General features: G+C 40.2%; 1 protein-coding gene across 5 annotated transcripts in view; it reads right to left on the bottom strand.

The window, feature by feature from the left end:
* ano2b (anoctamin 2b) overlaps window positions 1-16,638 on the bottom strand; it is a 38,254-nt gene extending 21,616 nt beyond the window's left edge. The window contains exons 1-17 of one of the 5 annotated variants that reach the window (XM_084110730.1): window positions 16,553-16,638; window positions 16,254-16,316; window positions 16,023-16,180; window positions 14,628-14,666; window positions 13,967-14,305; window positions 9,249-9,347; window positions 8,880-9,037; window positions 8,665-8,719; window positions 8,358-8,409; window positions 7,668-7,723; window positions 7,540-7,587; window positions 7,389-7,453; window positions 6,875-7,009; window positions 6,221-6,381; window positions 4,399-4,481; window positions 3,826-3,906; window positions 3,343-3,429 (exon numbers count right to left, since the gene is read on the bottom strand). In XM_084110730.1, coding sequence (XP_083966856.1) covers window positions 3,343-3,429; window positions 3,826-3,906; window positions 4,399-4,481; window positions 6,221-6,381; window positions 6,875-7,009; window positions 7,389-7,453; window positions 7,540-7,587; window positions 7,668-7,723; window positions 8,358-8,409; window positions 8,665-8,719; window positions 8,880-9,037; window positions 9,249-9,347; window positions 13,967-14,305; window positions 14,628-14,666; window positions 16,023-16,085 — 1,521 coding nt within the window. In that variant the 5' untranslated portion in view covers window positions 16,086-16,180; window positions 16,254-16,316; window positions 16,553-16,638. The remainder of the gene's footprint in view (window positions 1-3,342; window positions 3,430-3,825; window positions 3,907-4,398; window positions 4,482-6,220; window positions 6,382-6,874; window positions 7,010-7,388; window positions 7,454-7,539; window positions 7,588-7,667; window positions 7,724-8,357; window positions 8,410-8,664; window positions 8,720-8,879; window positions 9,038-9,248; window positions 9,348-13,966; window positions 14,306-14,627; window positions 14,667-16,022; window positions 16,181-16,253; window positions 16,317-16,552) is intronic. The other 4 variants (XM_084110731.1, XM_084110728.1, XM_084110732.1 and 1 more) reach the window with 4 other exon arrangements.
* Between the last annotated feature and the right edge of the window lie 2,703 nt (window positions 16,639-19,341).

Raw genomic sequence — 19,341 nt, 5'->3', positions numbered from 1 at the left:
TTTGCTTAATTCAGAGGTTTGGCGTTCAGCCCGGCTTGGAAGAACGCTTGCATATATGCAAAAACGCACAGGAGTCTAGTGCTCTCTGCTGGTCAGTCTGTGTAGCAAACTGCACTGAATCTAATTCTTAAACTTGCACAGCAAGTCTCTAATCTCATAGAAAACTTCACACTTTAACATATAATAAACATACTCAGCATGTGTGTGAAGAAAAATAAGCAGACACATTCTTATTACTCCCTGAACTAAATACCTTTCATCATCCGCTCTCTTCGCGGTCACCACAAACTGCACACACACACGCACATGTGGCGCTCTTAAATGAGTGATCAGGGGGGGGTTTCCGCAAAACTTACTGCCTCTCCAGTATTTATTGGTTTATTCCAAGGGTTTTTGGGGCTTTGTGGTAAAACAAATGAGCTGTGAGAAACACGAAGAGGTATATCAGCGCTCAGTCACAAAATCCTGTGTGTAGTTGTTTTTCCAACCCATCCACCACAACATCGCTTACAGAAAGTGGTCAGAAACTGATGAGCATCAAACTGGACCCTGGTGACTGCTGCTTATTTGCTCTACAGATATATATACTGAACTAAAACTGCGCTGATCTGATTTGATTTTAAGAACACTACATATTTAAGTCCAGGGTGTTTTGAATAAAGTCATTAGGATGTCTCGATTTAAGGTTCTGCAGAACATCTAGGTCAGGACTGACCGTAGGCCATGATATCTGGGACAGAGTAGCTAAACATAAGAATGAGGGAAAAGTGCCATAATGCAAGTGACGAATTTAAATCTGTGACTCTTGGACACAAAGGCCCCTAAAACAAAAAATAGGCTACACATTAGGTCAAAGGTCACTAAATCTGTCCAAAAGTATGCCGCATGCATGCCTCCTGTTCTAAACAAGTTTTAATAAGGAATATAGATGCAAGATGAAACCAGAACAACCAATAATATTATTGCTGAACCTTTACCACTGGAAAAATAAAATCACATGAAAGAAAAACAAGACATTAAGACATGTCTCTTAAAACAGCTTTTTATTTTATGTTTTCCACTAATAATTTCCAAAAATCTTTTTTTACAAGATACACCATTTATTGACAATCAAATTTTCATAAAAAAGCTTGTTTTCTTATTTAGTTTTTAGTATAATTATAGAGGTTTATGCTTACAATATAGAGAGCATTGCCAATTTGCATATACAAGGACAAACAATTCAAGATATAGTCTCTGAAAACAAGACTTAAATAGTTTTGCTTCACATTTAAATTGATCTTGTTTTATGGATATTCAGTTTTTTTACATGCCATCATGGGAAGATAAATCTGAAATCTGACATAAGAAGCACAGTATACAGGTGTGCTGTAGGATATCATGTTTACTTGCTATTGACTGCCTTTAACTTTTGATTTGGTGCCAAGAACTTTTAGCAAATCCAGTCCAGTGACTTTTATGTAAGCCCTTCTATGTAAGCTCTCATTGTAGCAGCCTTGTAAACACTTTAATTCCCAACGGATTGAATTTAGATTTCTTATTATTTGTAAAAAATAATCTTTAAGGCAACAAACCCCACAGTGAGTCCAGGCTTGATTTTAAACCAGGATTAATGTTCTACAAACCCTGGGAAACCTTAAGAAGCTTGAACTACTCACACAGTTGGACTCGTAACACCACACACACACACACACACACACACACACACACACACACACACACACAGAGAGAAACAAGGCTACGGATGCTGGTGTACCTGTTTAAAAGCCACGTCATGTATCAACTAACAAGTCTTAATTTATTTGGCTCATTTGCCTAATTACACTTCATGCATGACTACGGCCACAAGCAATGATGTCAAATTGATGAGCACGACCTACATTTTCCGAACGAAACGCTCAAATCTCTGAGGTTCACACCTTATGTGTGATCAGTATGATCTAATGAGACTTTCCTGGACAACATATTTATTTACTGAGCCTGTTTTTATACCTGCTATTGAAACAGCTCACAAGCACACTTGGCCTTTAATGTTATCACGACGTGACTAACGTTGGGTAACGTGAAACCGAAAGAGCGAGCTGATGAGATCTAATTGTATTAGCCTGACATGCACGTCCTACAGCAAGAGGATTACAGGAGTGAGAGATGGCCGTATTTCTCATGCCAACGACCCCGATGTGACCACCCCACCCAGCTGAGCCCCTCTGACAGACACATGGGCCATTTGCAAATTAAGTGGGACTCAAATTCTTTCACTGAAAGTGCTGTGCATGAGTGAATGGTCTGTAAGTTATTCTGTCAAAGTTATTGACAGGAAATGGTAATAATAGAGGACAGAAAGAGAGGCAAGACACCCCAGGTGAATAGGGTAAAACAACTATCTAATGATCTAATGTCGGGTCAAACCGTTCTCTTTACTTTGGATCATTTTCCAATGTAGGGCTGATAACAAAGCTCTTTGGAATGTTGGCCTTATACAAATACGTCAGTCATTGCCTTGGTAATGCAAGAGTTTACAGACGATATGAAATGTAAATAGTAACCGCATTATGGAGGATGAACAGATATTTCTTTTAACTGTATTATTAATTTGTGTTTTCGTCGCTCAAATTAGCCAGAAAACAGACTGACGGCAGAAAGTCTGGACTCCATAGCAGCTTTCATTGGCTAAGGACCGCCCAGAGGCCGTATGACTGACATGTAAAGCAACCAATCACAGTGGTTAGTTTTGTTCCGCGTTATGTTTAGGGGCATGAAAATGTAACGTCGATGTCCCTACAATAACAGACCGGTGTGTAAAACCCTTGGACCTATTTTAAAGAGTCTATCCCGCAAATTTATGCAAATAAATTTATTAAAATTTACCCTCAGAACATCGATAGGAATACAACTGGAAAGTTTGGTAAGTGCTAGAGTGGAGGTTTCTGGCTCAGTGCATAAGGGAAAAACTTATTTTGAGAAAACAGCCTTTAAAGACAAGTATTTTGATTCAAATGTACAGCCACAAATAGCGTAATAAACATTTAAAAGTGCATTTTGGACGATTTCTTTCCACTAGTCTGAAACAACACATTATGAAAAGCCAAACAGCCCAAAATCTCAAAACTGGCCAGTGCATGAGGAAATGTTTTTGCCTGTAGACAGAGCAAAAAACTTTCAAAATGAAGGCCGAGTTGGATTGCTGGGTTAGGATGCTTTCACACAGCATTACAGATCAAAACCTTCCAACCTCACAACTAGGGAGTTTTATATAGAAACTGTAACACAAGCAGGTGGAAACAAGGCTCTGGAGAGACTGAGGCGAGAATGAGAGAGAGAGAAAGAGAGAGCGCCATTTACCGGATTCCCAGCTGCCATGGCTGACAGTAACCTCTGCCTCCATTTGTCCTTCCCCAGTTCCCCGCTCTCGTCCACAACTCTCTCAGGCTGGAACACACAGATCTTAACCGTCACACAATCGCTGGCGACAGAGGGCATAACTCTAGCTAACAATGCAAATCTTGGTTTTCCATAAACCAGACCAGATCATCCTTTTTTCTTGGGCATCACCAACGCAAAGCACAGCCTACGAGCCCCAAAAGCGCCGGTGCCAAATGCTTCAGGCCAGCGCAGTGCATGATGGGAAGGCCCACAGCATTTGGCACCCCCTCATCTCTGCCCCTACAACCATGGCAGTTCCCTTTTCAACTCTTTTCAATAAAGCATTTGCATTTTGCTCCTAAGCCAGAAGCCAAAAGGAAATATATTTAGATCTTTTTAAGTCAGCCATTAATGAAATGCCTGCATTATGCATAAAGCAAGAAAAAAAAACATCCTGCCCACCTCATTTTTGTTCTTCTTATTTTTCTTCTTACTCTGTCTCTTCTGAAGGAGTATTGTTTCGTATTTCGGTCTGGGATGCTCCTAAAGAGAAAAGGACAAAGAGGCAATTGCTTTCTACTCTTTGCGAAACCCAGTGGACTGCTGCAGAGTTTCAAACCATTCAAACAGGTGAAAAATCCAGGGCAACACAAGGACACAACGCAAAGTCAGACTCAACATCTCAAAGAGCAGTATGCAAGAAGAGAGTTTCAAACATAAAACTCAAACCTTCGCTTTTTCCTGGCGGGAAAGATTGCGTTTAGAGAAACAACAAGTTAACATATTGGTGAGTCCATTTTTGGCTGAGAACACATGAGGACATTCACACACAGCGTTGAGGGATAAACTTTAATACCACTGGATAGGGGCGCCACCATTGTGTCACATCAAATAACAGTCAGCATTAGTCATTTTCAGTCGGTCAGTGTCAAAAAAACACTGTCATTGAAATCAGCTCATGGCCACTGCGCTGTAATCCAGACATGCAAATACTAGTGAGTAACATAATGTGGTTGTGTACGTGCGAGAACGTACCTCCTCCTCCTCCATGCCTGTCAGATCCCAACTATAGTTCAAACTGATCTGTCTGCGCTTCCAGTGCTCTAGAAACATGGCAGCTAAAGAGAGAGAGATGAGGCATACAGTAAATGAGTGCTGACAAATATGAGACTCATGGGAAAAGAGAAGCAAAAGATGATTTATAAGGGGCAAAGTGTCATTTCCTAATGTAAGATAAATCACATCTCATCTACAAAACCATTAAAGGGACACTTAAAATTAATTATTCTGCTTGTTCAATTTAATTAAATCAAACAAGTTAATCCAAAATAATTTGTTTCATATTTCATCATGTTCAACAAATGTTCTTCATCTTCTCAGAGTTGAAACTCTGTGAATGAATGTAAAAGTAGCATTATGAAACTGGGAACATGACTTCCACTTCCCATCATGCTTTGCAGTGGGCTGGCTAGTGAGAGTAAATATAAAATAAAGTGTTTATTTTATGGATTTTTAGTGTGATGATAAAATGGGGAGACTTGTTACTGTTTAATACTCTATTGTGTTAGTATTAAAGAGTTTATGTAATGTTGGTGGTTTTCAGGATTACCATTGTGGTGAAGTATTGAGATGTGCTTGAGTTGAGAACCTGCTAATAAGTATTCAATTTTAAGTTGCGTTAATAATTTAAAAAAGCAAGTATTATGTGAGTGCTGTGGATGTAACCAGTACCATCTTCTGACTGCCAACACCTAACGTATGTTATTTTGACAACCTGGGTTTAGTTCATGCTATATTAAATATTTGAGTAGAGATAACATGTTTCCATCATGTGGAACCGCTATGTATGATTAGTAATTCTGTCATTATTTACCAACTTTCATATCATTCCAAATATGCATGATCGTTGTTGTTGTTTTTTTCAGTCAAACACAAAAAGAGATTTTTAATAGAATGTGCACAATGCTCTTTTCCATCCTATAAAGGAATCCATGTGACATACTATTTAATACAAGTCGACAGCTTTGTGTGACCAACAGACCAAAACTTAAGTTATTTAAGTTATAGATCACTGTATGTTTCTCCTTTTGACAGCCCCAGTCTTCATTCACTTTGATTATACTTAAAAACTATAGATATAAGTAAAGCATATAATATTCCTCAAAAATACACACTGACGAAAGAAATTCAAACGAGTTTCGAACAACATGAGAGAAAGTAAAGCTGACAGAATTTTTTTTGGGTGAGCTATGCCTTTAAATCTTCACAATAATGACCTAAACAGTGTGTGTTTGCTTTGAATCAGTATTGGATGGCTAATTAATCTCAGTACCTACATATGAACAGATGCAGTCTGTATACATGCTGCTGGGGGTCTCTGTATGAGTAATAATGTATAGCTTCTGCTACCCCACGCAGGTGCCAAAGATGGGTCGGTGTCAGGAATTGAGCGGTTTCACAATGCCTCCATCAGCCAGGCCCGTGCGGGGACTCAGGCGGTGACAGAAAGAGGTAACACTACTCTCTGGCCATTCAACATCTCTTCAACTCCATCACTATGGAGACTGCTGCACTTCTGCATGTTAATGCTAGCCGCTTGAACTGGTCTCATTTTCAATAGGACTGAATAACAGATCTGAGGCAGCTCTTCAAGTAAATAATATACAAAAATGGCTAATACCTAAACTAGGGCCGTCATTTTTGTGTTCAAAAACAAAGACAGAGTGCAGGTGACACCCCTAAGTTAATGCTGATGTATGAATTGTACTCATATGAGAATCAGACTCATCAAGTGTCAATAATGGAATAAAACAATAGACATCGAGATAATGAAACTAGAGGGATTTTTAGGTCGTACCCCAGAGGGACATGAAGATGGCGAAGAACACGGTGGCTGGGTTGTCAAAGAGATGGCTGGCACGCGCTGTGCCACACGCTGTGCTCAGATGCCAGTAATCACATGCCCGATCGCAGAGGGGACACATAGTGAAGTTCTGATCCTCGTCACACATCTCCTGGCTGGCAGAAACACACAAAATTAGACACAGCCATGCAAATAAATTTATTATGGCCCGGATATGGTGCAGCGTGTTCATCCATCAGCGTGGCCCAATGTCTAAAGTATCAATTAAAAATGCAACACTATTTTATCTTGTGACTGCACTGGACAGAAAACTTCACTGTGGTCTCAAAAATAAAATCGTCTGGTTCACCGTGTACTCACATAAGTACTGGCATTAAAAAGGATCACAATATTCCTGTGCTCCCCTGAGATGTTTCAGTCACAAATGCATGCTGAGCACATTCTTAGAGCACTTGCAATTCTAGCATAAATTAATTTCGTGAATCAGATGCAACAACATAAACACCAGAACTATGTTCCTTGAATTATCATTTTATTATCAGTGGAATATAATAATCACAGTTAGTTACTCTCAACCTGGCAGATATCGTGTGCCCACCCACAACAGGGACCCATGCCCAGCTCTCGGTGGGCTTTACTGGCACATACCTAGGTATGTTTGTTTCCACAGTGGCCCAGCCGTAGAAGAACACGATGATGCCCACCACGGATGCAGGCATCAGAAGCTGAGTATAGACACCAAGCCAGGCAAAGTAGAGACCTATCTTCTCCCCAAAGTACTTCCTAAAGGTTACACAGAAAACATGGGAGTGTGCGTTGCATCAATGAAATATTAGCATTTAGCAGAGGTGCCAAACGTTTTAAAGTCAAACCTGATTAAAGGCTATGTGCCAAAGGTAAGAGCTGCATTATATCCAACTATATTATATTTCAATGTATTTTTAAAATCAAATTCACTTGTATTCTCTACATTCCAATGCAAACTTTAAAAAAAGTTCAAAAATGTAAATTAGAAATGAAGATATGCATAAAGCATGTTTCCCCCCCCCTATTTTCACCTCTTCTAGTGATTTGATCATTTGTGATGTCAACACAGACACTCCAGGTGTTGATTTGGGCATCTCTGATCTAAAGCAATGCGTCAAAGTGATTTGACAGTTACCTGATAAGATCAACAGGCTGATACTTGTAAAAAGCACCGTATCTTGCCCATTCATCATGTAACAGCTGAAAAGGGTACAACAAATACAGAATTTGACCATATTCTCCCTTCTATTCAATTGAAAAATAAATGCAACACAATAGCAGCATACTTGTCTGTCGTTCTTCCCCTCGGCTTGTCCAGTGGGGTGAAAGTCTCCCTGTAATCATACAAAAACACATTTTAAGTCAACCTGACAAGAGAAAGAAAGTAAAGCAGAATCCAGAAAAAACAACTCACATCGTGCAGCGGGAATGCTGAATCATAAACCCCGTTAGCTATCAGCGTGGAGATACCTGCAAGGCAAAAAAGGAGCACCTTAAAATACTCAACATCATCTGTGGGAATAATGATTGACTGCTATGACTTTAAAGTGACCGAACTTCATTGCGTTTGGAAAGCCAGAGTCCTGGAGGCGGAAGACAGCTGACATGTAGAACACAGGTTTTAATCAAAGTAATTAATCAGTCCTCAAAGGAACGACACGTACGCTCTGGTGATTAGCCCACAATTAATAAAGTAGCTCCCCAGCAACAAGCTGGAAAGACCACTACCCACTACCCCCCTCTTTCCACCTCAATGGACCCGGCTTCAATTCGGATCCCAATCCCAGAACTTTATGACCCAATTTACTCAGTTTGTTTGAAACCGAGTAAGAGAAAGTCTGAGAGACAGACAGAAAGAAAGGCAGGGGGAACTGAAGAGAGCACCAAGTCATCCCTTCTGCCGGATAGCCTCGATCTCCCAATAGCCCCCGGTGGTCCGTCTGCTTTGTGGCTTGGTCCAAGGGAGCATATGGCATGGGCTTGTGTTGCACCCTGTCCCAACTTCACCATGCCCACTTCCAAAGCTCACATTCTGGCCCTGAATATCTTGAGGATTCCCTGAACACTAGTCCGTACTTAGGTTATGGATTAATGTATTACTAACCCATGGTTTGGCAGGTCCGTGCGCAGGCGGTGCGTCTGAGGATTTCATACACCTGAGGCAGACAGCAAAAGAGAGAAAGAGTGAGAGAGATACAAGCAAACAATAAACCTGAAAATTGTTCCTGGAAAACTCCCAGTGGAATTGGTTTCCTAGAACTGTGCCTAGAGACAGCAATCTCCTGCTGCTAGCAAATAACTTTTGTTCCTTCTTGTATATCGTGTTCTCTTTTCAAGAACCAAAGAACACGTATCACATTGTACCATTCTGAATTAACAGAATTTTCATGGGCAAAGCAAAACAGACTCACTATTCGGCTCCTTGTGGCATTGTCGAAGAAGGTGTCCTTTGAGTTGATGTTGTACCTGCAAAAAGGCCAAAAATAGCGATGAGACATCCATGAGTTACACAGATGACTTTGGCAATCAAACAAATCCTGTCAAGTCCTCTAAGAAAGGAAGAAAATCCCATGTGGCCCCTGATGACATTTAACCCCACATCACCCCAACCACGCCAGGCTCTCACAAGTGGAGCTTGTCCCGGGAGAAACAGTGAGAGAGGAACTTGGTGCGGCTGTGCTCTTGCTCCTGATGTGGTACTTTGGGCTGGAACGGTTGATTTAACTTCCGCCACAGTTCGTTCATGGTGGCAGTCAGACCTTTTTCTTCTCTCAACTCGTAACTCTGAACAAGAGACAACATTTTCAGTCAAAATCTGCAGCAAAGCCTCAGATCATCAATCAGCATTATTCGTTTGTGCTTTTCCCTCTCTCCCTTACATACATCAGAGACACGCATGCAGGGACTTCTGAGGGCTTGTGGAGAGCTCACATAAGGACATCCCAAGGGACTCGTGTCTGTCTTGAGAATAAGAGAAAGCTCTGCTGTATCCTACCTTTTTGGTGGGCACCTTGATCTTGAGAAACTCTGCCTCTCTGCTCAACACCTGCCAAGGTGCATGTAGCCGGATGAAAGCCTGACCATGAGTCTTGTTCTGGGGAAAGAATCGAAGAGAAAGGTCCTGACATACTGCCTCCATGTTGATTGCGTCATTTTATGAATAAAACGTTACACTCAGAGAAACAAAGAAATCCTTAAGCATAAGCAACAAACCTGTTCTTAACATAAAGTTTGGTTGAGGACAATAAAGACAAGATAAACATTGACTTACCGCAGTATTTTTGGCATATAGCTTAACTGTGTTAACTGTAAAATTGTACCTTTAGAGGTATAAAAGCTTGTCACTGGGGCAGTACCCTTAAAGGGACAACATTGTACCTTATCTACCCCTAAAATATGCACATTAGTACCTTAGAGTTGTAATACGTTGCCTACTCTTGGGGTACTACTACCTTTTAGAGGTAAATAAGGTACAAAGATGTTCCTTTAAGGGTACTGCCCCAGTGACAAGCTGTTGTAGCCCTAAAGGTAAAATGTTTGCATTTGTGCAAATTCTTAAATGCTTTCATTACATGGAAAACAGGAAAACAACGGACTCCAATACAGGCCCTTTACGCATTCTTCATTTTGGGTCATGGAATTTAAGGTTAAAGCACATAAATATGTTACCTGAACTGCAAAGATGTCTAAATTGTCTTTTAGGTGAAGCTATTCTAGTTTCTAGATTCAATTGCTCCAGCCTCACGCTAACAAATGCATGTTTAAGTGTTGTGGTTATACTTGCATATTTTAAACACCAATTTGGAGTGCTGCCCACTTGCTTCCTGGGTATCTATAAAAAGTATTTTACCATAAAAATATTTCTCATTTGTTTAAACATACTGTGGAAATTATTGCCGGTGCTAATCGACAGCAAACACATAAACTGAAAATAACCCAGATTAGAAGTATCAATGTCAAAAGAGTGGCAGATTGTCATCAAGCCCATCTGAGAGTCCCTAAAGAGGGACTATATATATTACATAAACTTGGGGGGTATGGAAATGATCTCTTTTTGCAAGTTGTAGCCATGAAATCCAACACTGAAGCTACGTCGTGCCCACACAGAGATGACAGTAACTGTATCTGTCTGGCAGTGGTCAGCCATGCCATCTAGAGAAGCATGAGTTAAGAAGAAAGCAAGATGAAACTGAAATAGACATTGAGATGAGATGAGAGTGATGAGACAGAAAGAGATGATGGAAACCTGAGGACATCCTCACCGTCCCCTGCGTTCCAACACCACAGCTGTTTTTTTTTCTGCCCCTCCACACACACACACACACCCACAAAGGAGAGATAAAAATAACATGTGGATCTGAGAAGGTTAATTAGGATAAGATATTCCAATTAGTACTTCATCTCAGCAGGGTAAGGCAATTAGGTCGATTTGAGCACAGTCTAAGCGGGAGCCATTGCTACAGAAACCGGCTGCGACTGACATTTGAGGGGCTCCCAAAGACCCGTGAGCGGAAACGGCTCTTCATGGCAGGGTGAGCCCTGCCTTTGACATTTGGCATAATTAACTCAAACAAAGAGTCGAGAAACAACATCTCTGAACAGACACAATCCTGAGAATACATGGCTCACACCAGAGATGAAGACGCACTTAATTCACAAATAAGACTCGACTCAAATTAAAGACTTGTGAACAGACTTTAGGTCTACAAGGAGAAGACACTGTTCAGATAAAAGTCTCTTGTGCATGCTGTAACTCTAGTGAGATTATGCAATCATTTTCTCCTGTAACAGAGAAGCGTTTCAACACAGTGATTGGTTTAATGTCGTAAGATTTACAGACACTGATAATCAGAGAAGCACTGGCATCTACTCTAGAAACTGCTTGCATATCTGAAATTGTGTAGTTACCCATTCATTTACTATGGGAAAAATGATGAGAAATGTTCTATTGAGTGTGCATGTATAGCCTGGGAAAACCCAGTCAACTTCTGGCAAATTTAGATTTGCTCTGCAAGTAGTCTGGCAAAGAGCTCATTCAAGCCCATTTCTAATCCGTCGAAATCGCGGCACCAATCAGAAACGTTGATGCGGGCTTTACACGATGACGATTGCTCTGATTGGTTTTAGGTCTATCCAATTGCGCCCAGAGGCGTTTGAGCGACGTCCGTTGGTGAAGCCACCAACTTTTAAATGCATTATTATATTCAAATTGCAAACACATGAGGACAGTCTCCATGAAAGACCCACAGGCAGATGAACGTGCTACTACATTTCTCTCTGAAACGGTAGGAAATTAAATTAGATTTAATAGAGGATTTTAACTGTGACAAGATGATTGACAGGGCAGTTTACGTGACAGGATGCACGCGACAGATCCGTCCGATAAAGATGACGAAGTAGTATGTCCCAAAGCTTGCCTACTTTTTTGCTACACATTCAAAAGTAAATACCTTTTCTTCACAAAAAGAGTACATACTTTCATGGCGTAGTGTAACTTAGGCGAATTGGGACGCAGCATATGGCTTTACACGATGACGATCGCTCTGATTGGTTTTAGGTCTATCCAATTGCGCCCAGAGGCATTTGAGCGACGTCCGTTGGTGACACCCCTTTGGAAATGAGTTATTAATGAAGCTTTGCCAGACCATAACTCAGTTACTACTGAGAATGGTCTGGTTTTAACCAGGCTAGTGCATGTACAGATGTACAGATCAAATTAACCTGTAATACATTAAAAGAAACTACTGAAAGAGACTTGTGACTTGACTTGAACTCGACATCAAGGACATGAGACTAGACTTTACGTGACAGACTTGTGAACATGATTATGTTGTTTCACTTGTTGTTATTGACAGCAATAATGCTCATAACACACCTAGAGAGGATAAGAGGTGTGTCTGTAAATGCATCATGCACGAATATTCCCACCATTAAAAAAGTAGCACTAGTTACACCCCTGCAGAAAAGAACACAGCAATCACTAACTGATGCCAAATAGCAATAAACTACAGGACAAGCCTTCTCACCACATTTTACCTCTGGTTTTGTTGTTTTTAAACTTGTATATTTATTGCCTCCACAGAAAGCCAATGTTATCCATCAGAATGGGGCTGTTAAGACAAACAAACACGCTGCCACTGAAACATAATACCTGTGGCAGTGACGTCCCCTTGAGCATTGAAGATATTCAAAACAAAACTTCACTCCCTATAGAGTCAGTCCACCAGGCAGCTCCCGCATGAAACAATAAACCCAAACTAGCCTTTTCTGAAACTCCTGAAGTTATCCGAGACGGTGTATCCGCCAGAGTGATAGTAAACTGTAACAGTGTGTCGAGATAAGAGGAAGACCGCAGGTGAGACATGGTTAATGTGTGACTTGACCCGCTGTCCCTGTTCAGGCTGCCTACAATCAAACTTCAGTTACCGGCTGAATAATTCAGAGTGTCTGACTGCAGGTATTTGTAGCGGTCACAGAGCACACCTCGAAAGAACCGCCCGGAGCAAAACATAATGTAATGATGGTGATCAAACAAAGCAGGAGACCAGTGTTGAATTAGGGTTCACTGATCATGATAATGAAGACGATGAAAGTCATCATGACAAAGCTTTTCAGTACATCAGGTACAGCAGGTACATCTTGCCACCTTACCAGGTTTCCCAAGGGAAATTATGCTATAGTGTGCATTATTTAATAGGCTACCTCAATGTTTTTAAAACCTCATGCTTGATAATAAAAATGTTTACATGCTAAAAAGCACCCCAAATTGTTTTATAAAGCCAATTCTAAATGATCTCAGATGATTAAGTCAGTGTTAGAAAATGGGGAATCTATCATTTACAACAATGACAAATAGCAAACCGTTAAATTTAGAGCAGAAATTTGGTCCTTTTCAGGCTAGGGTACAGTTAACTCAGTGTGCTGTCAAAGGCCGGTTCACAGCTCTTCTGTGAGAGAGTAGACAATCACTACTATTACCAGCCTGATAATCTAACTTGGCTTCACACCACAAGTCTTATCACCCTACAGATGAAGACACACAGTACAAAACAATCACAGAGACGCACAATAATAAAGTCTTTCTGCCATAGTCTACAAGAGAGGGAGTTTTTTTCAACTAGCTTTTTAAGTAAAGGATTAGGAGAGTTCACTTTAGTCCCCAGAGACAATATAAGCTCCCTAGCAACAGATAAAGAAGAGTTCACTTGGGACCATTACTAATACCATACGAATTCAGTCCAATTACTACATAATAGGCGATCTTTAAAAGTAATGGCTAACAAAACAATGATACGTAGATGATTCCCAAGTTGGTCTGATGACCTGTGAAATGGTAGCTCAATCCAATATTAGGTTACGTAGTAGGACTTGCAAAGACTAACTAGCTCATGATTCACGCACACACATACACTATTAAGTAAACAATCTTTAGGAAACCAAATTAGAGTCCCTTTTTAAGATCTTATTTCCTAAGATTTCTTGACTATGATAGAAAGTTCCTGACTGATATTGTTTTTGACAAGGCACAACTCAACTGATCTAAAGTGACAGCTTTCTGTAAAATCAGCACCAGATGTGGCCCTAACAAAGATCAAAAATGCAATTAGACGCATCTGGCTAAAGCAAAAATAATTCATTCTCGAATGAAGGCATGCACTTGCATGTAATATTCCACTGTACACCACAAATAAGATATATTCAGCTTCCACACACCTCTTTATCACGCTCAATTTCCAGCCCAGCGTCTTTTAAATTGCCCTCGAACTCCTCTCGGATCATGATTTTCTCCCCATCGGCGGGGTCCGGGGGTCCGACGTCCACCACCACCACCTCCACAGGTTCATCCTTCCCTCCCACTGGGTCTTTTTCCTCCACTCCTAAAGGATAACTACCATTGGAGATAGTGGACAGTCTGTGTTGACTAGGAGACCCCCTGACGAAGGAACGTTTTCGGTAGTGGTACACCAGCACATAGTCCACTTTCCTTCGGCCGTCAGCAAAGTACAGCCGTTTGCGAGGGTCCTGGTCCACGTCCATCAGGCTATTGGCCACCTGAACAGGTGAGAGGAGAATACAATGTACCCAGGCTCAGTGTTCATCAGCAGTATGTGTGCATATCAAATTCAACTCAGAAGAAAGGGAGGGGGGAGTATGGTGAGGATAGATGTAGGTCAGACTATTGCTTCTTAATTTGGCTGCTCTCAATACAATTTAGATTGAAAGAGTGAAGGCAATATACACTTGTCACTGATGCCATTTATTTCTGGGTTATCCTTCATTCAATTTACTGGCTGTAGAACTAATGCTAACCTGTTTGCATATTGCTACAGGTATTCTAGTAGTACTATTCTAGAGAAATCAAAAGCATACTCACATGTATCTTGTTGTCACTTGTCTGCAGCATATTGTCACACTTAAAGAAAAACACAAAAACAAGATGAAACGGCAACAGTTCCTCGGCGTTCCCGGAAAATTGTGTGTGTTTCTGGTGGCATGCCCGTTTCTGATGTCACCCTACAGAGACGGCACCATCCATCTTTCCCTCTGTTTATCCATCGATCTCGCAAAGCATGAAATCCATCCGTCTGTCTGGTTTTGGCATCGTTGACTGGGAAGCGCAAAGCTTTGCTTCACGCACAACAGGACGCATCTCCACAGAAACTTATGATTTGTCCCTGACTAATTGTCCCTGAAGGAATATACCTGCGCGTCTCCAAGCACCAGAGCGCATCATTACGCGGCGGAGGGGATTGCGCGCCTGTGTAAAGATGGAGTCGCCAACAGGTTCAAAAAATTCTGCGCACATCCTATTAATGCACAAATCGTTCTCCACGAAATAGTGTAGTGATTTAAAGCTTAATACAAAGGCTTCAGTGGGGCTAAATGCGCCCATAAGCACAATGTGCCTGCTTCTACGTGAAGAAAAAATATGTATTTTTGTTAGATGGAGTAACACATACTTGTCAAAAGATATTGTTTTGAGGAAAAAAATTAAAAATAAAAAAAATTAAAAGTGATATAGTGTAAAATAGTGTAGATATAGGTTCTGATGAGAATTTGAAGCAGAATTTGCCTCTTAATGCAAAAACTTTTGAGATAGCAAGATTTTTTTTCTTGTATATTAAGGACACTAATTGAAAACAACCACTTCATAAAGGTTTACATTTCCTATTAAACACATATGACATCTCATAACAACTCTCAATGAACTCAATGTTCAAACTCCTCATTTTCCTTCTTTTAGTAAACAGGCATATTGGCATACAGACATATTTCATAAATAAATCCCCATGCACTTTGCTCCACTTTGCACATGCTTTGCAACAAATCTATTCCCCTCAATGAAGGAAAGTATTTTGTTGTGGTTCATGCATTCGGCATCTTTCTCCTCTGCCATCCCAGCAGTTTAACATTATTAACTATTAAGATAACTTCATGGATTCAAACTAGCAAAAAAAATAAAATAAATTAAATTTTCCAAGTACATCACATTACCTCAGTTTTTTATGAGTGCATATGATGACCTCATGGATCAGGCAACTTTTCCCATACACAGCGACCAACAGGTGATTAGGAAAGTGTTGTGGTGTTTGTTGTTATTTAGTGGTTTAAGGGCATTTAGCGCTGTTGTACCCAACCCCATCACCCTTATTAAATTAAAGGCATCCTTTAGGCCCTAACATTTTATTTCTTTGAAGTAATCTACAAACACATAACACACAAAAACTGAATTTATTTTCCACATAGACATGTTCAGCAGGCTACTCACATGATGCCAAGACTCTTCAATGGAGTCAGACGGATCATCAAAGGTGCAGCTGATGGAGTTCATAACTTCAGTCTCAGATATTTCCCTTAAATCACTGCAAATAGAGGATGACTCACTCAAGGCAGTGCTGACTCCATTCAGAACACACTTATGCACCTCTGTTGATGGGAAACAGTAAAGTTTTAATCGCAATTAATACCATTACACATTTAACATTTATATTGATCTTACTTTGAGAATGCGACTACACAGGGTTAAAGATTCACCTCTACCTCAAAAGACCCCTACAAGAGACTTAAAAAGAGAATTCTTTGATCACAGAAAACAAAAACACGTCTCTTTGCATAAACTTTATTCAACACCAATAACATTTCCATATAATCAAAACACTGTTATATTTTATGCAAAACAACATGTTTATATAAATATATATGTATATAAAAATACTGGTGCGCTTCATAACTAATGTCAGGAGTTTTAAAAGCGCGTGTATAGCCAATTATCTGTGGACAGGGTTTGTCATGACTTACCAACATACGAACAGGATCCGTTCGTAGCCATGTCACCGGAGACCTGAAGCACAATCAGGTATGGGGCGATTAGAGACTGTGAAGGCGCAAAATCCTCACCAGGCTTTGGCCAGGCTTAATTTAATGCCATGACTGCTGGAGAGACACAGGGCTTATGATAGTGCCAAACTTTAGCTAATTTCCAGGACCTTCTGTCATGGGTGAAAAAAGCCCACATACCAGTTCCACCACAGATGATCTATCTATCTATCTATCTATCTATCTATCTATCTATCTATCTATCTATCTATCTATCTATCTATCTATCTATCTATCTATCTATCTATCTATCTATCGTTGAGATGATGCAACTGCCCCATTAAGTGTAATCAGGTTGCACACTAAAATGTTAGGCCCAGCAGCCTTTAATGTGTTGCTGTTTCATATAGAACACCAGAAGACCAGTGAAACATACATATGAACACATAAATCACATGCTTTTCGTGTTGCCAAGTTACATTCTATATATAGGTCTATATGAACACCACACATTCAGATCAGTGAGGAGACGTGGAATTTCCTCCATTCAGAAGCGGTTCTTATACCCCTCAAAAGCTCACCCACACAACTGCTCTCGATTTGGTTGATTTCCTCTTGGAAACAAGAATGGGGAATATGTCACGTTTAACTCTTCAAAAGCCTGCCTGTTAAATCAGCTTTGAAGCTCTCATTCATTTTATACCTTTGACTTATAGATATATATGCTTTACTCACACAGGTCTGGAGGGTACATTTGGATAGATCTAGCCCACTGGAAAGGGAGGGATTTGCACTATGAAGTCATATTTTTTGTTAAATGTATGCATTTATCTTAATCCATTCTCGGTGGGAGGTTAAGGCAAGGTATTGATCAAAGTCAACAGGAAAACCAACATATAGACAGTGAATTTATGTGTGTTTGTGGAGAATATTGGAACAGATACCACCTGAGCACCAAGAGGATGGGGAATGTGGGCATTGATGCGACATTAGCGCCATCTTGTGGTTAAAGTTGGTTGTTCTTTGTTAAATTCATCGGAATTTTAGCAGCGTGTTCCCTCATGTGGTCAACAGTCAAAATTGCATCGTAAATATCGCTCATATTTTTATTAAGTCATTACCTATTCCATTTGAGTGCTGTTATTTCAATAGAGATATAGAAAATGAGTTTGCCTGAATGTGTATCGACAAACTAGCCTACATTTAAAGAACATAATTTTGTTTGAGAACCATAAGATGGCGCTGTTAATGCAGCATCCTTACCACCATATCCTCCAATGCAATGCACTCAAAGAGCTCTTTTTCCCTCCAAAATTGTCTTTGTGCCAGTATGAATACAGAGTTGTTTTGAAGAGAGATCCTTTCACATAAGGCATTTCCCTATCCCTTCTCACTCTCTCTCTCTCTCTCTCTCTCTCTCTCTCTCTCTTTCAGAAAGAGCTAGGTATAGTTCAAATCCAGTTGAGGAAGTCAAGGAAATGCTTAAACATTATAAATATCCACAGTACAATAAATAAAGGTTCCAAAAAGGGGATTTTCACAGTCATGCCACAGAAGAACCATTTGAGTTTCCGAAAGAGTATGTGAAGAACATTTTAAAGGTAAATTTAAAGGTTCTTCATAGAACCGTAGAAGCAAATAAAAAAACTTTATTTAGCGTAGTGCACAATGTTTTAAAACATAATTCAAATACATTATAAGAAAAATAAGGCATGGGTTGGAAGCTGAGATGTTGAGGAAGTGGAACATGGAAAAACTGCGTAGGCTATTTGGCAACACTGGTGTGAAAGGTTATGCACCAGACCCAAGATTATGACTAAAAACACAAAAACCTATGCAATTGGTTTCTTTAGAAAAAGGAGGATTTTTGGTTAGTCTCTGTGACGCAGATTATATGTGGTCATCTCTTTGCACAATATGTGAAAATGTGCACACATTCCATGAAATAACAGTTTGATTTTAGTGTTAACAAAACCAGGCCTTGTTCACTCAGTAGCCCACCTCAAAATGAAATTACTGGTGAAATGTCACTCTGAGGTCAAACAGGTCTTGTGTCTGCAGGGAATTAATCATTTGTGTGCCAAGACCATTGAATTTAATGAGCATCTGATATGCTGAGGTGAGAAACATTGTGACTCAGTTCTACGCCATCTGCCTTCTTGACAAGGGCTTCGTGAAATAAATAGACATTCAGTTTGATTTCATTCCATAACTGCAGCTCAAATATTCCGAAGAGTCAGTGTGATTGACAGTCATTGTTTTGTGGTTGCTGTGGGTGACAAGCATCACAGGCAGAGATAGATGGGTGTCACAACACTCTGACCGTGACAATGGGTTTCATTGTTCCTCAACAAAAATCCCATCCTCACTGTACTCGCCTCTGCACAGAGCTGGCACCACTAGCTTTAGGAAAAATCAATCAAACCATAGAACTTCTATAATTAAACAGAGGAAAGACTTTGTAAACAGAGCAGAAAACGTTCAGTGTGGAAGCAGTCGTGAGTAATCATTGCATAAGGTAGCAGTGCATGTTAATTATCTGCATTTTCAGCCTTTTCCGCAAATGCCACTTGTTGTGTGAATACATATTTCAACCATGGGATTTGAGGATTTAGTACAGTTTTTGAACAGGAAACCACAATTTACTGAGCTGATATGTCATGTCATGTGACATCCAGCAATAATTAGATCTTATCTGGAAGAGGAAAGAGTCATATGTGGTGTTTTCATGAGAAACTTAAGGCAGGTTTTTGATCAATTCATCTGTGGTG

The sequence above is a fragment of the Abramis brama genome (assembly GCF_963993115.1).
Source record: "Abramis brama genome assembly, chromosome: 4".
In the NCBI taxonomy this organism is placed as follows: domain Eukaryota; kingdom Metazoa; phylum Chordata; class Actinopteri; order Cypriniformes; family Leuciscidae; genus Abramis; species Abramis brama.
Note: the sequence above shows the minus strand (reverse complement) of the source record. Positions and strands in the feature narration are given on the sequence as shown.